At 37.8% G+C, this 20,744-nt stretch overlaps 2 protein-coding genes and 1 long non-coding RNA gene across 3 annotated transcripts; all 3 read left to right on the top strand.

The window, feature by feature from the left end:
• Nucleotides 1-254: 254 nt before the first annotated feature.
• Nucleotides 255-8,840, top strand: LOC122330405 (NLR family CARD domain-containing protein 3-like). The gene is given in 11 exon segments (XM_043227364.1): nucleotides 255-312; nucleotides 484-523; nucleotides 836-895; nucleotides 2,281-2,397; nucleotides 2,554-3,316; nucleotides 3,319-4,382; nucleotides 5,123-5,296; nucleotides 6,410-6,583; nucleotides 7,083-7,129; nucleotides 7,212-7,589; nucleotides 7,592-8,840. Coding segments are annotated over 9 exon segments (2,928 nt in total). The 5' UTR covers nucleotides 255-312; nucleotides 484-523; nucleotides 836-845; the 3' UTR covers nucleotides 7,753-8,840.
• Nucleotides 8,841-9,873: 1,033 nt separating this feature from the next.
• LOC122330430 lies at nucleotides 9,874-10,527 on the top strand. Its single transcript, XR_006248011.1, has 3 exons — nucleotides 9,874-9,969; nucleotides 10,148-10,187; nucleotides 10,491-10,527. It is a non-coding gene; the product is annotated as an uncharacterized LOC122330430 (long non-coding RNA).
• Nucleotides 10,528-17,349: 6,822 nt separating this feature from the next.
• On the top strand, nucleotides 17,350-20,266 carry LOC122331291 (NACHT, LRR and PYD domains-containing protein 12-like). Its single transcript, XM_043228859.1, has 5 exons — nucleotides 17,350-17,621; nucleotides 18,394-18,567; nucleotides 19,684-19,857; nucleotides 19,984-20,030; nucleotides 20,112-20,266. The coding sequence occupies exons 1-5, from the start codon at nucleotides 17,350-17,352 to the stop codon at nucleotides 20,264-20,266; spliced, it is 822 nt and encodes a 273-aa protein (XP_043084794.1).
• The last annotated feature ends 478 nt before the right edge of the window (nucleotides 20,267-20,744 follow it).

Raw genomic sequence — 20,744 nt, forward strand, 5'->3', positions numbered from 1 at the left:
ATAATATGTGTACACTATACAAGGCCGACTGTATCTGACTGGACGTTTATAGTAGGTCAGGACTGAATTGTTTTGGATAGTCTCCATCTAGAGGTGAATGTACAGCATTACGCAGACACATTGCATTCAGAAGCACTTAATTTTAAGTGTGCTTGAAAGTGAAAACTAACTTAAGGTCCACATGAGATTGCGATGATGCTCTGCACCACTAGAGGGATTTTTTTCACCTCAACCAGGTGACTAAATGAAAGTAAAACAAATTTAAAACAAGTTTAAATCTGTGCCTGGACCTTCAAGTGGCAGCACAGTGTGGTAAGTTCAGAACTTGTTCTTTATCTAAACATGTATATATACTGCATAATTATCATGCAATGACAATAATAATAAACCAGTGATTGTTGCCAAGAAGTGCTCTTGTGCTCATTTACATTCTTTTCATTTACAAAAAGTAATACTGAGTTCTGCACTTATATTGTATCACAGATACTACACTAATACTAAACCTACTGCTTTTCTACTGCAGGTACGTTTTGTAATTGTACTGTAACAAACATTTAAAGCTGAAATATTGATTTAATATTATATATATATATATATATATATATATATATATATATATATATATATATATATATATATATATATATATATATATATTACATATTTTCTGTAGAGACCTTTGAGTTTACCAGGAGTTCTGGGCTTCTTATTTATCTTTTACATTGCATTTTGTATTTATGTTTAATGGAGCAATACAGAAGGTCTTCCATCTGCTGCAAGACTATCCTAATCTAATGTCCGCATGTTTTGTTTTTTTATTGACATATATATCAAGTGCTTCCAAAATGAGTTTCCAAGAGAAAAGGGAGAACGAAGTAACCGCTATTGACTCCAGGTATGATTTTAATACTTTTGAAGCTTTTTATGTAAAATATCTCTGTAGCTTAGCATGGTTTTTTACAATTCCAAGATCAAGGGTTTGACTTCGATAGGCTTTTTCACACAGCACCAACAGATGCTGGCCAGCTCTTTAAGGTATATTCGTTGGGTTTTGTTGGATCATTGTGATCATCTGTTACCATGTGTTTTCCTGTTTTCTATAAAATTTCATCGAGTATCTTTTAATAATAAAATATAACAATACAAAGGTAAGTTAAACCAAAAAACTCTCATGTCATTGCAAACCTGTAAAACCTTTGTTCATCTTGAGAACACAAATGAAGATGATTTTAATGGAATGAAATGGAGCTTCCCTGATCCTACCGCAGACAGCAATGATCCTTAGGCTCAGAAACATTGCAAGGACATTGATAAAATAGTCTATGTCTAGTTTATAGCTCAGGGGCTCAGCAATAATTTTACACAGCTACAATAATATTTTAAGTCTGTGGAGGGTCAGAGAGCTCTCCAAAAATATTTTAATCTGTGTTATGAAGGTTGTTGTGGATGAATCTTATGGATAGAGGCAAAAAGGAGACCAGAAGTGCGAGGTGAGATGTGCAGAAAACATCAAAACATCCATGGGTCAGAAAAATAGCACCCCGTTAGACTTTGCTTGAACTGTAATATGCACTTGGAACTTGACAAAGAGTCCAAAGACATGAAAGGTCATTTATATTCATTTGACAGAAATTTACTGTTTACACAAAAGCAGTAGTGCTACTGTAAATAAAGCCAGATTTCTCGAATGTGCTGCAGATATTTTAATAAGCCTAAATTATCATACAGTATGCACATTTTTCAGAATATATAACATAACATGTACAGAGTTTTACACTAGACATAATTAACATAACCCAACACATATTACACACAACCCTTCCCAGCCTCATAATAAATGTATGTTTTATGTGCATGTGTGAGAAAAGAGGAAACATGCCCCATATTCTGTGAATGGTCGTGGAGAAGCTCTGTGACCAAGATGAACGAAGGTCTTACAGGTTTCAACGACATGAAGGTCATTAATGGCATCATTTTTAATTTTTAAGACATGTGGAGTGGGTGGATTATTGTAGGGTGGTTGTGTTCACACATTGCCAACGCAGATTTATGTCTAAACACCATGAAAAAAGTGAATTTTGCATAATAGGTGCACTTTAAATAAAAGAAGAAAAATCGTTAACAGATGATGCTTGTCTGTTTATCAAGTAGTACAAATGTGTATGTTAATATGCAATAAAACTGTGTGTGTGTGTGTGTGTGTGTGTGTGTGTGTGTGTGTGTGTGTGTGTGTGTGTGTGTGTTTATATATATGCTTTACATATTTGTTTGTATTTTCAGCAGTATCAGCAGGAAGAAGAGATCAGAATCTGCAGGAGCCAGCTCTGTGTCTAATAATAGTATAAACTCTATAGATAGACCTCTTTCATTCAGTGAAACAGTGCCCTCTCCCACACAGTTAGTAAATATTTAGTTGCTGGTTTACTGCAATTTTATGTCAATTTCGATTAAAATATTCTACAAAATATGCAAATATACAATTCACACTAATGTGTTTTTAAAACAGCTGTTGTAATTTGCCATTTTGACTATTCTTTCTTTCAATTTTAACAGTAAAGAGATAGATAATCCAACTGTAATCCACGATAAAACCCACATCAGGCAGATAAGACCTGAAGAAGTCCTGCAGAGAGTCAAAGACCAACACAAAACCAGCATGAAGAACAAGTATGAACACTTATTTGAGGGAAACAAACTACAAGGAAATGAAACCCTCTTGAACCGGATCTTCACAGACCTCTACATCATAGAAGGAGAGAGAGAAGGGATGAATGAAGAACATGAGGTTTTACAGATGGAGAAAACACCCAGAAAACAACACTCACAACACAATCCAATCAACTGTAATGACATCTTTAAATCATTACCTGAATCAAGATGTGAAGAGAAAGACAAAATCAAGACTGTTCTTACTAAAGGAATTGCAGGAATTGGAAAAACCGTCTCTGTGCAGAAGTTCATTCTAGACTGGGCCGAGGGAAAAGCCAATCAGGATGTAGATTTCATGTTTGTGTTTTCATTTCGAGAGCTGAACTTGATTAAAGATCGTCAGTACAGTCTTCACGGACTTCTGCTGGACTTTCATCCTGAGCTTCAAGATCTGAGCTCAAAGATTTATGAAGAATTTAAAGTGGTGTTCATCCTAGATGGTCTGGATGAAAGCAGAATGACACTGATGTTTTCAGATGATGAGAAGGTTTGTGATGTGAATGAATTTTCCTCAGTGGGTGTGTTGATGTCAAACCTCATAAAAGGAGATCTGCTTCCCTGTGCTCTCATCTGGATCACCTCCAGACCGGCAGCAGCCAGTCAGATCCATTCAAAAATATTAATCGTGTAACAGAGATTCAGGGTTTTAATGACCCTCAAAAAGAGGAATATTTCAGGAAAAGAATCAGTGACCAGCATCAAGCCAGCAGAATCATCTCACACATCAAAAGAGCAAGAAGGCTCCACATCATGTGCCACATCCCTGTCTTTTGCTGGATCTCATCAACTGTGCTTCAAAACCTACTGACAGATGATCTTAATGCAGAAATCCTTCAAACTGTGACTGAAATATACATTTACTTTTTGCTGACTCAGATTATGAGAACTTATGAAGAAATAGATCCAGAGAAACGTCTACAGTCCATCAGAGACGTAATTGTGAAACTTGCTCAAGTGGCATTTAATGAGCTGATGAAGGACAATGTGATGATCTATGAGGAGGACCTGATTGAAAGTGGCGTAAATGTCACTGATGCCTCACTGTTTTCTGAAATTTGCACTGAGATCTTTAAGGAAGAATTTGTGATTCATCAGAGGAAAGTCTACTGCTTCATTCATCTGAGCATGCAAGAGTTTCTTGCTGCTTTCTATGTTTTTTACTGCTATTTAAGAAGCACATCAAATGCTCTTAAAGCTTTTAATTCTATGCTGAATTTGCATAAAGGTGCAGTAGATAAAGCCTTAGAAAGTAAAAATGGACACCTGGATCTGTTCCTGCGGTTCCTGCTGGGCATCTCACTGGAGTCCAATCAGAGACTCTTAAAGGATCTACTGACACAAACAGAGAACAGTTCAGAGACCATGAGAAGAACAGCCCAGTACATTAAAGAGAAAGTCAAAGATGGACATGAACTCCCCACTGAACGATCCATCAATCTTTTCCTCTGTCTGCTGGAAGTCAAGGATCAGACTCTGTCCAAAGAGATTCGGGAGTTTGTGAAATCAGAAAAACACTCAGAGAAGAAACTCTGCCCTGCTCACTGCTCAACAATTGCCTACATGCTTCAGATGTCAGAGGAGGTGCTGGATGAGCTGGACCTGCAGAAATACAACACATCAGATGAAGGTAGAAAAAGACTCATACCAGCTGTGACCAACTGCAGAAAAGCTCTGTGAGTGTTTTTTTTTCATTGTTATTTACATTTTTTACAGCATTAATGTTAAAGTAATTATAATAAAAATACATGAAAATACATAGGCAATTAAATTTTATTTTCCATTTTTTTCCCTAAACTGTGCATAACGATGATTCGCAATTATGTTATAACAGGATGATTTGATAGACCATTTTTCTTTCTGCAAAATGTGTTTAAATGGAAATAAATAGGATTTCTCATTGAATATATCTATGAACTAAATATAATTTAAATATTAATGTGTTTTGGGGCGACCTGCAGTAAAAAAAGAAGTGTAATAATGGCAGTAATAATTGACCAGATTTTCATAATAATATATCATATTTAATAGATTATTAACATACAATTTCTTTCCCCATTCATTTGTTATGACTCGCAAAATGCATAATAAACATGCTCCTTGGTGTCTTCATATGAGGACATTCAATGTCCTGTTTCGTAATAAAAAGTCATATTATAATATGAAACCACAACAATTTCTTAAAATGTGGATTTATGACACGCAATTCAAAAAATTAGACAGATATAATACAAAATACTTTGTAGGGAAAACCTTAGCGCAAATGTTTTATTTATGATTAAATCTATCTGCATACAATTGATGATAAAACATGAACACGTAAAGATAGAATAAATAGATATAAGTATATATTATTGCAATGCTAATTGTAGAATGAATTTAAAATTGTATTAATTTGTATTCTGTTCTGTTTCAGTCTTGCTGGCTGTAATCTTACTGCTCAGCAATGTGACATTGTGTCATTAGCTGTACAGTCCTCAGAATCTGCCCTCAGAGAGCTGGACCTGAGTAACAATGACCTGCAGGATTCAGGAGTAAGGCTTCTCTCCGATGGACTGAAGAGCCAAAACTGTCAGCTGGAGATACTGAGGTCTTTTAGAACATTCATTCATTCTTTATTTATAAAGGACAAAAAAACAACTCAGGGTTGACCAAAGTCCTGTATAAATTAAGATAATTCATATAAAAATACACATGACAAACACTCAAGAAAATAACCAAAAGACACTAAAATAATGGGTTAATACATCATACTAAGTAAATGTGTTTTAAGCTTCGATTTGAAAGAGGAAAGCGATGAGAGCATTCAAATTGACACTGGAAGGCTATTCCAAAGTTTAGGACCTGCCTGATGCTTTAACCTCGATCTACAGACAGAGAGTGTTCCAAGGCCAGTGACCCAGAAGGAATTTGATAATGTAACATATCTGAAAGACACTATGGTGTCAAGCCATGTAAAGCTTTAAAAAACAAAGACTAAATTCATAGTTTAACTGGTATCCAATGATATCCATTTGAAGTCGTCCAATCAATGATTGATTAGCTCCATAACAGAATGAATTGCAAAAATCGAGGCGTGATGTAATAAATGCAGTTAATTCAATGTTTTTTGAGAAGAAAAAAGGTTTGACTGTTGTAAGATGCCATAAATGATAAAAAAACAGGTTTTGACAACAGCATGAATTTGTTAATCAAAGATATTTTAGATATTTTTCACACAGAGTAAAATGAGAACTTAAAACACAGAGGTCCAGTTTACCAAAATATCATAGGGATCACTTTGACCAAACTATAAAACTTTGGTTTTACTCTCATTTAGGGCTAAGAAATTGTGTGAAAGGCAAATTTTCACTTAATGAAAACAAGCTAACAAAACCCCTATGGAGCTTGAGTCATTCAGTCATTCAAGTGAGATATAGTTGGGTGTCATATAGGTGGAATGATACTCTATATTTGGAAAAAATGGAACCCAATGGCAGCAAATACAGAGTGTAAACAATGTTAGCAAGTTCAGCTCTCAGAATTGAGTTTTTAATGTGCTGTGTCAAGTTAAAAATGTTTATTTTTAAAGAGCCTGTTTCAAGAAGTTGCATTACACTGCTTGGCTTGCACTCCCTTTAGAGAGAATGACCTGTCAACAGTGATTTCTCAGGCATTTGAGTCGAAAGCTTGACATACGATGAAGTCTGTTGTGTGTTTGTAGTTTGTCAGGTTGTATGGTGACAGAAGAAGGCTGTCGTTATCTGTCTTCAGCTCTGAGTTCAAACCCCTCACACCTGAGAGAGCTGGACCTGAGCTACAATCACCCAGGAGAATCAGGAGTCAAGCTGCTCTCTGACAAACTGAAGGATCCAAACTACTCACTGGAGATTCTCAAGTATGTGGCATACATGTTTAAAAAAATTATCTTAATCTTAACAAAAACATTGCTTAGAAATTCTTTCTTTTGTGGTACTTCTCATCTCTTCTTGTACTATTTAAGTCCACATGTTAACTCAAAAAATTTGACCATATTCTTTACTGAAGTTCTTGCTATATAATTGCTAATAGTAATATTAACACATACATACATATATAAATACATATATTTTTTGTAGATATAGACATTTAAAATGTTAGAAATACTTTTTTCTCACTTCCGTAGACCCCATATGTGGGGTGAACTGACCCCAATATGTCCTGAAGGCACATTAAGATGTACAGTGTGAAAACTGATTTAAAAAAATATTTATTGGGAAAATACTATACCAATGGATTAATTCTTATTAATGCATTCTATAAAAATAATATTTCCAGCTTCCTTTAATTCTTTATGTCTGTATATGTGTGTGTGTGTGTGTGTGTGTGTGTGTGTGTGTGTGTGTGTGTCATTGTAGTTTGGACTATGGAGAGGCTTTCAGGATCCAACCAGGACTACAAAAATGTAGGCACTCTCTCTGGAGTCACTTTTGCACATTTAATGAAATCAAATTTTTTTTACAATTATTTTTCCCCTTTGTGTTCAGATTTCTGTGATCTCACACTGGATCCAAACACAGCGAACACTCAGCTCATTTTGTCTGAGCACGGAGAGGTGAAATATGTGGAAGAGCACCAGCCATATCCTGATCATCCAGAGAGATTTAAAGATATTCCTCAGGTTCTCTGTCGAGAGAGTCTGACTGGACGCCATTACTGGGAGGTTGAGCGGACTGGCTGGGCTCGTGTAGCAGTGGCCTATAAAACAATCAGCAGGAAAGAAGGGATGATCTATAAGTTTGGATACAATAACAAGTCCTGGTGTCTCTTCTGCACTGTTGATGGATTTGTTGTCTGGCACAACAATGAGAGCCACAACATTTCTGTCCGTTCACCCTCCTCTAAAAGAGTAGGAGTGTATCTGGACTGGCGGCCGGCACTCTGTCCTTCTACAGCATCTCTGACACACACACACTCACACACTTACACACATTCAACACTACATTCACTGAACCCCTCTATGCTGGGTTTAAGGTTTTTGATTCCTCGCTGTCACTCTGTAAGATCACACAACAGACAAACAACTGACTTCTGATTCCATCCTAATCATGGTCCTATGTCTGTTTATGAAAAGATTTGATGTATGAAGTATATAATGTATGAATTTTATAATAACTACACACTATGAATCATTAGTTAAGCATTAGTTTATACTCAATTCATCCTTTATTAACCATTGTACCAAAATTATTATACTTTATTAAGCAGCTTACAAGTGCATCTATAAATGCCTTGTTCTTGAGCATATATATAATGTTTAATAGTTGTATTTTCATGCTTTATTAATGATCAGTTTATTGTTTCTAAATTATTACATTATGTAAAAACAATTATTTAGGAGTTTTCAGTGTTTAAGATCATTTAGAAAGTAAATGATTAACAAATTATTTCAATGCACATTATAATATCGTATTATTTAGACGCACGATAATAGTTTCTCAGTGTGTTAATAAATGCTTTATTAACACATGTTCGTCCTCTAATTCATGATTAAGTCAAGTACCTATAAAACATTTAATAGTTGCCAGCCATCTATTTTTGTGAGCTCATATATAGTGAGGAATATTTATACCTTGTAACTCATTTATAAAGGAGAGGCAAAGTTAAACTAACAAAACACAAGAACAGAACTATATATATATTTAGCAAAAAAGGTGCAAAAATGAAACCGTACAACTATACACTTGATAAGTGAAAAGACAAACCTCTGCACCCTGAATCATGTGTGTAAATTAGGAGACTTCTAACATGAGCAAAGTTCTGTTCTTCTGGTATGGGTGGTGCTCCAGATAAGGTTTTATCATCCTACCCCAGGTGGTACATGACTCTCAGGTTAGAATCGGTCCCAACAAAAGGTCCTGTAAAAGTTTTAATTATGCCAGAATTGATTATTGTTTTGTTTTGATTTGGGTATTTAAAGAAGACTGGCGAATCATTCAGGGAAGCATCTATAGACAGAATGCTGACTCTTTGATATCATTTTGATGTTTGCTGATCAGTTGTGTAAGAAAAATGTATTACAATGTATTCTCAATTTGAATTGGTTAAAAATGGTATTTTATTGATTTAAGAATTGTTTAATTATGCCTGGCAAAATAAATGTTCATTTTGATTTATTTCAAACTCTCTGAAATTATTCTTCTGAGTAGATTAATGTGCAGTCCACGATATTGTGGCAGGACAGAGCGTAACCGACGCATGGCATAGCGAGGGCTATCCATTATGAATGTTTTGGATGCTCTGTCGCCATCATTAACACGGTGTTTGGGTATTTTGCGGTTAATTAGTTAGATGTCCTCTTTGTTCAGAACATGCCGGTGGGTAGTTCACTTAAGGCATCATAACCTTCACCCCTTCACCTTCTGAGTGAAAACACAGTTTAAGAAAGCAATAAATTCATTATTATTGGAGTAAGACCAAATTATATATGGAGTCAGATCTTTGCATGTTGTGTGCTGTGTTGACTTTAAGTTAAGACATGCTCTAATTTAATGATGATGATGTTATGAAGCAGTAAATTTTGTTTCGGTATAATAACACTGAAATTGCGTGAGCCGGATCGTATTGAACTGAGCATGGATAACAGACACAACTAAGATTATTCAATCAACTGTACTGATTATTACCATCACTTAATATTCTGCTTTCTAAAATCCCCCTCTTGTTTTCTTAGAACTGAATCTTAGACAAAAGCGAATAAACTGGTTCTCGAGGTGTACTATTCCTGCAGTGTGTTCACTGTAAATCTACAGTGTTTAATGTAAATCTGTAGTTATAGTACATTTTAGTAAATAGCAACTTGACCCTTTTTTAGCCACAGAGTGCAGTCTAAGACGAACCAGATCTAACTAAGCTATTTTCACTCTGTTATTAAACCCGGTTCGAGGCAGCATCTACCTGATACTAAATATAGCAGAGAACCTAATATTATGTGAATAATATGTGTACACTATACAAGGCCGACTGTATCTGACTGGACGTTTATAGTAGGTCAGGACTGAATTGTTTTGGATAGTCTCCATCTAGAGGTGAATGTACAGCATTACGCAGACACATTGCATTCAGAAGCACTTAATTTTAAGTGTGCTTGAAAGTGAAAACTAACTTAAGGTCCACATGAGATTGTGATGATGCTCTGCACCACTAGAGGATTTTTTCACCTCAACCAGGTGACTAAATGAAAGTAAAACAAATTTAAAACAAGTTTAAATCTGTGCCTGGACCTTCAAGTGGCAGCACAGTGTGGTAAGTTCAGAACTTGTTCTTTATCTAAACATGTATATATACTGCATAATTATCATGCAATGACAATAATAATAAACCAGTGATTGCTGATTGTCGCCAAGAAGTGCTCTTGTGCTCATTTACATTCTTTTCATTTACAAAAAGTAATACTGAGTTCTGCACTTATATTGTATCACAGATACTACACTAATACTAAACCTACTGCTTTTCTACTGCAGGTACGTTTTTGTAATTGTACTGTAACAAACATGTAAAGCTGAAATATTGATTTAATATTATATATATATATATATATATATATATATATATATATATATATATATATATATATATATATATATATATTACATATTTTCTGTAGAAACCTTTGAGTTTACCAGGAGTTCTGGGCTTCTTATTTATCTTTTACATTGCATTTTGTATTTATGTTTAATGGAGCAATACAGAAGGTCTTCCATCTGCTGCAAGACTATCCTAATCTAACGTCCCATGTTTTTTTTTTTATTGACATATATATCAAGTGTTTCCAAAATGAGTTTCCAAGAGAAAAGGGAGAACAGAAGTAACCGCTATTGACTCAGGTATGATTTTAATACTTTTGAAACTTTTATGTAACTCATATTTCTGTAGCTTAGCATGGTTTTCACAATTCCAAGATCAAGGGTTTGACTTCGATAGGCTTTTCACACAGCACCAACAGATGCTGGCCAGCTCTTTAAGGTATATTCGTTGGGTTTTGTTGGATCATTGTGATCATCTGTTACCATGTGTTTTCCTGTTTTCTATAAAATTTCATCCAGTATCTTTTAATAATAAAATATAACAATACAAAGGTTAGTTAAACCAAAAACTCTCATGTCATTGCAAACCTGTAAAACCTTTGTTCATCTTGAGAACGCAAATGAAGATGATTTTAATGGAATGAAATGGAGCTCTCTGATCCTAACGTAGACAGCAATGATCCTTAGGCTCAGAAACATTGCAAGGACGTTGATAAAATAGTCTATGTCCAGTTTATAGCTCAGGGCTCAGCAATAATTTTACAAAGCTACAATAATATGTTAAGTCTGTGGAGGGTCAGAGAGCTCTCCAAAAATATTTTAATCTGTGTTATGAAGGTTGTTGTGGATGAATCTTATGGATAGAGGCAAAAGGAGACCAGAAGAGGTGAGATGTGCAGAAAACATCAAAACATCCATGGGTCAGAAAAATAGCACCCTGTTAGACTTTGCTTGAACTGTAATATGCACTTGGAACATGAAAACACAAAACAAAGAGTCCAAAGACGTGACAGGTCATTTATATTCATTTGACAGAAATTTACTGTTTACACAAAAGCAGTAGTGCTACTGTAAATAAAGCCAGATTTCTCGAAAGGCGCTGCAGATATTTTAATAAGCCTAAATTATCATACAGTATGCACATTTTTTGTACTGATGTTTTAAGCCTATTAAATTGTCATGTCAATGTCACATTAGTTTTTCGTCATGATACTAATAGTGATACACACATACGTAATTAATAATAATAATAAAAATAACAAATCCACAGTTGCACTTCCACAGTTTTTTGAGAAACGTGATAATTAATTTTTTTATATAATTTATAATCTCACTGACCATAAAACTATATACCCACTTCTTAACATGTAAAATAAATTTAAAAAGCAAAACTACTTAATGTAATTAACATAACCCAACACATATTACACACAACCCTTCCCAGCCTCGTAATATATGTATGTTTTATGTGCATGTGTGAGCCAATATGTGAGCCAATGTGTGAGCCAATAATGTCCATTCTGCCAATATGGCGCCGTTGAGTTCGGCTGCCGTCACGACCGCTCCTGCAAAACTATTCGTTTTTCTGTTAATTATTAGTATTTTGGATAGTCTGCGCGGTTTTCTTTATATAAGATGGCTATCACTAAATATGATCGAGCCACTCTTATATCTATTGGTGTACAATGCACCAACTTTCGCCGTTTTAAACCGGACCCATGTTGGCCGAGCGAGATCCTGGCGAAGACAAAGGTCGCGACCGCACCGGCGTCCACGAGGGAAACGAGCCGGCGTCAGGAACAGGTTGAGGGCACGCTCACACCGCGCTCCCTACCTAGTGTCCTGTTAGCCAACGTCCAGTCTCTGGAAAACAAGCTCGATGACCTCAGGGCAAGGATCAAGTTCCAGAGAGACATTCGGGACTGCAACCTCCTCTGCTTCACAGAGACATGGCTGAACCCAGCGGTACGGACCACGCCATACAACCGGCAGAGTTTTTCTCTGTTTACCGCATGGACAGAACAATGGAGTCGGGAAGACACGGGAGGTGGAGTGTGTCTGATGGTGAACAACCGCTGGTGCGACAGCGCGAGCGTTGTTCCTCTCTCACGCTCCTGCACACCAAACCTGGAACTTCTGACCATCAAATGTCGCCCTTTCTATCTTCCACGGGAATTCAGCTCGGTCATAGTCAGCGCCGTTTATATTCCACCTCAAGCGGACACAGGCGCTGCAATATGGGATTTACACGACCACCTCACAACACACCAGACACAGCACCGACGCCGCACTCATTGTGCTGGGGATTTTAACAGTGCAAACCTCAAAGCGCGCACTGCCGAACTTTCACCAGCACATCACATGCCCCACCAGGGGCAAAAGGACACTGGATCACTGCTACACACCCTTCAGAGACAGCTACAAGGCAAAATCATGCCCGCCCGTTTGGTAAATCGGACCATGCCGCCATTTTCCTCGTACCTGTTTACAAACAGAGGCTGAAACAGGAAGCCCGGTACAGAGGGAGGTGTCACGCTGGACTGACCATTCAGTGGCCGCCCTGCAAGACGCTTTGGATAACGCAGACTGGGCTATGTTCAGGTGTAGCTCGAGGACGCCAACGTGTTCACGGAAGCGGTGGTGGGATTCATCGGGAAACTAGCGGATGACACGGTAGAGAAAACCGTCATCAGGACGTTTCCCAACCAGAAGCCGTGGGTAGACAAAACTATCCGCGACTCTCTGAGATCCCGCTCCGCAGCCTATAATCACGGGGATTGTCACCGAGGATATGTCTGAATACAAGGCTGCGTCGTACAGCGTCGCGAGAGCGGTAAAGGAGGCAAAGAGGCACTACGGGAGGAAACTAGAGTCACAGTTTCAACACAGTGACTCTAGGAGCCTTTGGCAGGGACTGAGAAACATCACGGACTATAAAACGCCAACCTCCAGAGTGGAGAGCGTGGATGCTTCTCTGGCAGACGAGCTAAACACCTTTTATGCTCGTTTGAGGCTGCAGCTAATCACGCTAATCACGCTAGCATGCGGCATGATGAACAGCATGCACGCCGAGAGAGCCGGAGGAAATCGCGTTCACCATTTCGAGCACGCAGCGTAAGGAGGGCATTCAGGAGAGTGAACACCAGGAAGGCAGCAGGACCTGACGGCATCACAGGTCGGGTTCTGAGAACCTGTGCTGACCAGCTAGCACCGGTGTTCACTGAGATATTTAATCTCTCCTGAAAACGGTCTATAGTCCCTCGTGTTTCAAAGAGTCCATCATTGTTCCTGTGCCGAAGAAACCTCAACCATCTTGCCTAAATGATTACCGCCCTGTAGCTCTGACGTCTGTAGTGATGAAGTGCTTGAGAGACTCGTCAGAGACTTCATCACCGCATCACTACCGGACACACTGGACCCACTACAGTTTGCTTACCGCCAAAACCGGTCCACGGAGGATGCCATCACACACCTCCTCCACACAACCACAAGCCACCTGGATTTTAGGAAAGGAACTATGTGAAAATGCTGTTCGTGGACTATAGTTCAGCGTTCAACACCATAGTTCCTCCACGCTCACCTCGAAGTTGGAGATCCTGGGTCACTGGATCACCAACTTCCTGACCGACAGACCACAAGCCGTCACGGATGGGAAAACACACCTCATCCTCCTCACTCTCAGCACTGGAGCCCCTCAGGGTTGTGTTCTGAGCCCCTGCTGTACTCGCTGTACACACATGACTGTGTGGCCACTACAAACTCCACCACCACCATCATTAAATTTGCTGACGACACTGTCGTGGTGGGCCTGATCTCCAACAACGATGAGATGGCCTACCTTCAGGAGATCAACAACCTGAAGAAATGGTGTCAGGAGAACAATCCGCTCCTGAACGTCAGCAAAACAAAGGAGTTAATAGTGGACTTCAGCACGAAGCAGGTGCGCTCTTACCATCCCATCAAGATCGCGGGACCCCAGTGGAGAGAGTGGACAGTTTCTGGTACCTGGGTGTTCACATCACGCAGGACCTGTCTTGGTCCTGTCACATCAACACCCTGGTGAAGAAGGCCCGGCAGCGTCTATACCATCTGAGGCGCTTAAGGGACTTCAGACTCCCATCTCAGGTGCTCAGGAACTTTAACACCTGCACCATCGAGAGTGTCCTGACGGGAAACATCACCTCCTGGTTTGGAAACAGCACCATGCAGGACAGGCGAGCCCTTCAGAAGGTGGTGCGGTCAGCTGAGCGCACCATCCGCACTGAGCTCCCTGTACTGCAGCACATCTACAACAAGCGGTGCTGTACCAGGGCCAGGAAGATCGTGGAAGACCTCAGCCATCCCAACAATGGACTCTTTTCTCTGCTGCGTTCAGGAAAGCGCTTTCGTTCCCTGAAGGCAAACACAGAGAGAATGAGGAGGAGCTTCTTCCCGCAGGCCATTCGGAGTCTGAACCAGAGAACACCCAGCACCTAATTACTGGGATTCCCATGTTCACCCCTCTTTCCCAGATACTCGCCACTTACTTTGGACAATTGCACTAGCCACTTTGCACTGGACATTGCACAGCCACTTTTACATTTTACACTTTATATTTTATATTCTACACTTTATTTACACTTTATTTTTATACTTTGCACACTTCTTTTATACATATTTTTATACATATTTTTTATATTTTATATTTATATATATTTAAATTCTGTTTTTTTTTTGATGCTGGACGGTTGTAAAGAACATTTCACTGCATGTCGTACCATGTATGTATGTGTATGTGACAAATAAAATTTGAATTTGAATTTGAAAAGAGGAAACATGACCCATATTCTGTGAATAGTCGTAGGGGTAGCTCTGTGACCAAGATGAACAAAGGTCTTACAGGTTTCAACGACATGAGGGTCATTGATGACATCATTTTTAATTTTGCAATGCAGGACTGTCAATCCCCTAGCCAGCCCCACCCCGAATTGTGATGTCACATTCTGGTGAGAATTAAAATGGCAGGCTTGGTTTAAAAAAGATTAAGATGTGGAGTGGGTGGATTATTGTAGGGTGGTTGTGTTCACACATTGCCAACGCAGATTTGTGTCTAAACACCATGGAAAAAGTGAATTTTGAATAATAGGTGCACTTTAAATAAAAGGAGAAAAATCTTTAATAGATAGCTTGTCTGTTTATCAAGTAGTACAAATGTGTATGTTAATATGCAATAAAACTGTGTGTGTGTGTGTGTGTGTGTGTGTGTATATATATATATGCTTTACATATTTGTTTGTATTTTCAGCAGTATCAGCAGGAAGAAGAGATCAGAATCTGCAGGAGCCAGCTCTGTGTCTAATAATAGTATAGAGTCTATACATAGACCTCCTTCATTCAGTGATGAAACATAGTTAGTAAATATTTAGTTGCTGGTTTACTGCAATTTTATGTCAACTTCGATTAAAATATTCTAAAAATTTGCAAATATACAATTTACACTAATGTGTTTTTAAAACAGCTGTTGTAATTTGCAATTTTGACTATTCTTTCTTTTAATTTTTACAGTAGAGAGATAGATAATCCAACTGCATTCCACGATAAAACCCACAACAGGCAGAAAAGACCTGAAGAAGTCCTGCAGAGAGTCAAAGACCAACACAAAACCAGCATGAAGAACAAGTATGAACACTTATTTGAGGGAAACAAACTACAAGGAAATGAAACCCTCTTGAACAGTATCTTCACAGACCTCTACATCATAGAAGGAGAGAGAAGGGGTTAATGAAGAACATGAGGTTTTACAGATGGAGAAAACACCAAGAAAACAACACCCACAACACAATACAATCAACTGTAATGACATCTTTAAATCATTACCTGAATCAAGATGTGAAGAGAAAGACAAAATCAAGACTGTTCTTACTAAAGGCATCGCAGGAATTGAAAAACCGTCTTTGTGCAGAAGTTCATTCTAGACTGGGCCGAGGGAAAAGCCAATCAGGATGTAGATTTCATGTTTGTGTTTTCATTTCGAGAGCTGAACTTGATTCAAGATCATCAGTACAGTCTTCATAAACTTCTGCTGGACTTTCATCCTGAGCTTCAAGACCAGGGCTCAAAGATTTATGAAGAATGTAAAGTGGTGTTCATCCTAGATGGTCTAGATGAAAGCAGAATGACACTGATGTTTTCAGATGATGAGAAAGTTTGTGATGTGAATGAATTTTCCTCAGTGGGTGTGTTGATGTCAAACCTCATAAAAGGAGATCTACTTCCCTGTGCTCTCATCTGGATCACCTCCAGACCAGCAGCAGCTAGTCAGATCCCATTCAAAAATATTAATCGTGTAACAGAGATTCAGGGTTTCAATGACCCTCAAAAAGAGGAATATTTCAGGAAAAGAATCAGTGACCAGCATCAAGCCAGCAGAATCATCTCACACATCAAAAGAGCAAGAAGCCTCCACATCATGTGCCACATCCCTGTTTTTTGCTGGATCTCATCAACTGTGCTTCAGAAGCTCCTGAAAGAAGATGTTAATGCAGAAATCCTCAAACGCTTACTGAAATGTACATCCACTTCCTGCTGATTCAGATTAAGAGACAGGATGAAGAGAGAGTTCCAGACAAACTCCTTCATTCCAAAATAGAAGTGACTGTAAAACTTGCTAAACTGGCTTTCAAACAGTTGATAAGGAGCAATGTGATGTTCTATGAGGAGGACCTGAGAGAGAGTGGCCTAGATATCACTGACTGCTCAATGTATTCTGGGATTTGCACTGAGATCTTTAAGGAAGAATCTGTGATTCATCAGAGGAAGGTCTACTGCTTCATTCATCTGAGCATTCAAGAGTTTCTTGCTGCTTTCTATGTATTTTACTGCTATTTAAATGACACCATGGAGGCCCTTAAGGATTTTGATTTAATGCACAATTTGCATAAAGGTGCAGTAGATAAAGCCTTAGAAAGTAAAAATGGACACCTGGATCTGTTCCTGCGGTTCCTGCTGGGCATCTCACTGGAGTCCAATCAGAGACTCTTACAGCATCTACTGACACACACAGAAAACAGCTCAGAGACCATGAGGAGAACCACACAGTACATAAAAGGAAAGATCAAAGATGGACATGAACTCTCCACTGAACGATCCATCAATCTGTTCCTCTGTCTGCTGGAAGTCAAAGATCAGACTCTGTCCAAAGAGATTCAGGATTTTTGTGAAATCAGAAAAAGACTCAGAGAAGAAACTCTGCCCTGCTCACTGCTCAACAATTGCCTACATGCTTCAGATGTCAGAGGAGGTGCTGGATGAGCTGGACCTCCAGAAATACAACACATCAGATGAAGGTAGAAGCAGACTCATACCAGCTGTGATCAACTGCAGAAATGCTCTGTGAGTGTTTTTTTACATTGTTATTTAAATATTTTACAGCATTAAATTAATGTTAAAGTAATTATAATAAAAATACCTGAAAATACATAGGCAATGATATTTTTATTTTCCATTTTTTCCTAAACTTTGCATAACGATGATTCACTATTATGTTATAACAGAATAATTTAATAGACCATTTTTCTTTCTGCAAAATGTGTTTAAATGGAAATAAATAGGATTTCTCATTGAATATATCTATGAACTAAATATAATTTACATATTAATGTGTTTTTGGGGCGACCCAGTGAAAAAAGAAGTGTAATAATGGCAGTAATAATTGACCAGATTTTCATAATAATATATATAATATTTAATAGATTATTAACATACATTTTCTTTCCCTATTTATTTGTTATGACTCGCAAAATGCATAATAAACATGCTCCTTGGGGTCTTCATATAAGGACATTCAATGTCCTATTTAATAAAAAGTCATAATATAATTTGAAACCATAACAATCATAACAAAAGATGTTGATTTATGACACACAATTTAAAAATTCGACAGATATAATACAAAATACTAACTTTTTTAACGTCGATCCCTGTTCTAGTTGTATTATGTATGGAAAACCTTAGCGCAAATGTTTTATTTTTGATTAAATCTGTCTGCATTCAATTGATTGATAAAACATAAAGATAGAATAAATAGATATAAGTATATATTATTGCAATGCTAATTGTAGAATGAATTTAAAATTGTATTAATTTGTATTCTGTTCTGTTTCAGTCTTGCTGGCTGTAATCTTACTGCTCAGCAATGTGACATTGTGTCATTAGCTGTACAGTCCTCAGAATCTGCCCTCAGAGAGCTGGACCTGAGTAACAATGACCTGCAGGATTCAGGAGTAAGGCTTCTCTCCGATGGACTGAAGAGCCAAAACTGTCAGCTGGAGATACTGAGGTCTTTTAGAACATTCATTCATTCTTTATTTATAAAGCACAAAAAGAAAACTCAGGGTTGACCAAAGTCCTGTATAAATTAAGATAATTCCTATAAAAATACACATGACAAACACTCAAGAAAATAACCAAAAGACACTAAAATAATGGGTTAATACATCATACTAAGTAAATGTGTTTTAAGCTTCGATTTGAAAGAGGAAAGCAATGAGAGCATTTCAATTGACACTGGAAGGCTATTCCAAAGTTTAGGACCTGCCTGATGCTTTAACCTCGATCTACAGACAGAGTGTTCCAAGGCCAGTGACCCAGAAGGAATTTGATAATGTAACATATCTGAAAGACACTATGGTGTCAAGCCATGTAAAGCTTTAAAAACAAAGACTAAATTCATAGTTTAACTGGTATCCAATGATATACATTTGAAGTCGTCCAATCAATGATTGATTAGCTCCATAACAGAATGAATTGCAAAAATCGAGGCGTGATGTAATAAATGCAGTTAATTCAAACTAATTCAATGTTTTTGAGGAGAAAACAGGTTTGACTGTTGTAAGATGCCATAAATGATAAAAAACAGGTTTTGACAACAGCATGAATTTGTTTATCAAAGATATTTTAGATATGTTTCACACAGAGTAACATGAGAACTTAAAACACAGAGGTCCAGTTTACCAAAATCATAGGGATCACTTTGACCAAACTATAAAACTTTGGTTTTACTCTCATTTAAGGCTAAGAAATTGTGTGAAAGGCAAATTTTCACTTAATGAAAACAAGATAACAGAACCCCTATGGAGCTTGAGTCATTCGGTTTAAAAGTGAGATATAGTTGGGTGTCATATAGGTGGAATGATACTCTATATTTGGACAAAATGGAACCCAATGGCAGCAAATACAGAGTGTAAACAATGTTAGCAAGTTCAGCTCTCAGAATTGAGTTTTTAATGTGCTGTGTCAAGTTAAAAATGTTTATTTTTAAAGAGCCTGTTTCAAGAAGTTGCATTACACTGCTTGGCTTGCACTCCTTTAGAGAGAATGACCTGTCAACAGTGATTTCTCAGGCATTTGAGAGTCGAGAGCTTGACATATGATGGAGTCTGTTGTATGTTTGTAGGTTGTCAGGATGTATGGTGACAGAAGAAGGCTGTCGTTATCTGTCTTCAGCTCTGAGTTCAAACCCCTCACACCTGAGAGAGCTGGACCTGAGCTACAATCACCCAGGAGAATCAGGAGTCAAGCTGCTCTCTGACAAACTGAAGGATCCAAACTACTCACTGGAGATTCTCAAGTATGTATATTTATTGGGAAAATACTATACCAATGGATTAATTCTTATTAATGCATTCTATAAAAATAATATTTCCAGCTTCCTTTAATTCTTTATGTCTGTATATGTGTGTGTGTGTCATTGTAGTTTGGACTATGGAGAGTCTTTCAGGATCCAACCAGGACTACAAAAATGTAGGCACTCTCTCTAGAGTCACTTTTGCACATTTAATGAAATCAAATTTTTTTACAATTATTTTTCCCCTTTGGGTTTAGATTTCTGTGATCTCACACTGGATCCAAACACAGCGAGCACTCAACTCATTTTGTCTGAGCACGGAGAGGTGAAATATGTGGAAGAGCACCAGCCATATCCTGATCATCCAGAGAGATTTAAAGATATTCTCAGGTTCTCTGTCGAGAGAGTCTGACTGGACGCCATTACTGGGAGGTTGAGCGGACTGACTGGGCTCGTGTAGCAGTGGCCTATAAAACAATCAGCAGGAAAGGGATGATCTGTAAGTTTGGATACAATAACAAGTCCTGGTGTCTTTTCTGCACTGTTGATGGATTTGTTGTCTGGCACAACAATAAGAGCCACAACATTTCTGTCTGGTCACCCTCCTAAAAGAGTAGGAGTGTATCTGGACTGGGCGGCCGGCACTCTGTCCTTCTACAGCATCTCTGACACACACACACACTCACACACTTACACACATTCAACACTACATTCACTGAACCCCTCTATGCTGGGTTTAAGGTTTTTGATTCCTCGCTGTCACTCTGTAAGATCACACAACAGACAAACAACTGACTTCTGATTCCATCCTAATTAAGGTCATAGTTTAGCTATAAAAATATTTGATGTTACTGTTTCTTACTTACTGTATAACTAATAACGAACTAATG

The sequence above is a fragment of the Puntigrus tetrazona genome, chromosome 25, assembly GCF_018831695.1.
Source record: "Puntigrus tetrazona isolate hp1 chromosome 25, ASM1883169v1, whole genome shotgun sequence".
Taxonomy (NCBI): Eukaryota; Metazoa; Chordata; class Actinopteri; order Cypriniformes; family Cyprinidae; genus Puntigrus; species Puntigrus tetrazona.

What these genes read in the sequence shown, in the direction of transcription:
- LOC122331291 (XM_043228859.1), top strand. Translation starts at nt 17,350, where the DNA reads ATGGACATGAACTCTCCACTGAACGATCCATCAATCTGTTCCTCTGTC. An exon ending in TGTCAGCTGGAGATACTGAG is followed by an intron (nt 18,568 to 19,683) that starts GTCTTTTAGAAC and finishes GTATGTTTGTAG; the next exon opens with GTTGTCAGGATGTATGGTGA. An exon ending in TACTCACTGGAGATTCTCAA is followed by an intron (nt 19,858 to 19,983) that starts GTATGTATATTT and finishes GTGTCATTGTAG; the next exon opens with TTTGGACTATGGAGAGTCTT.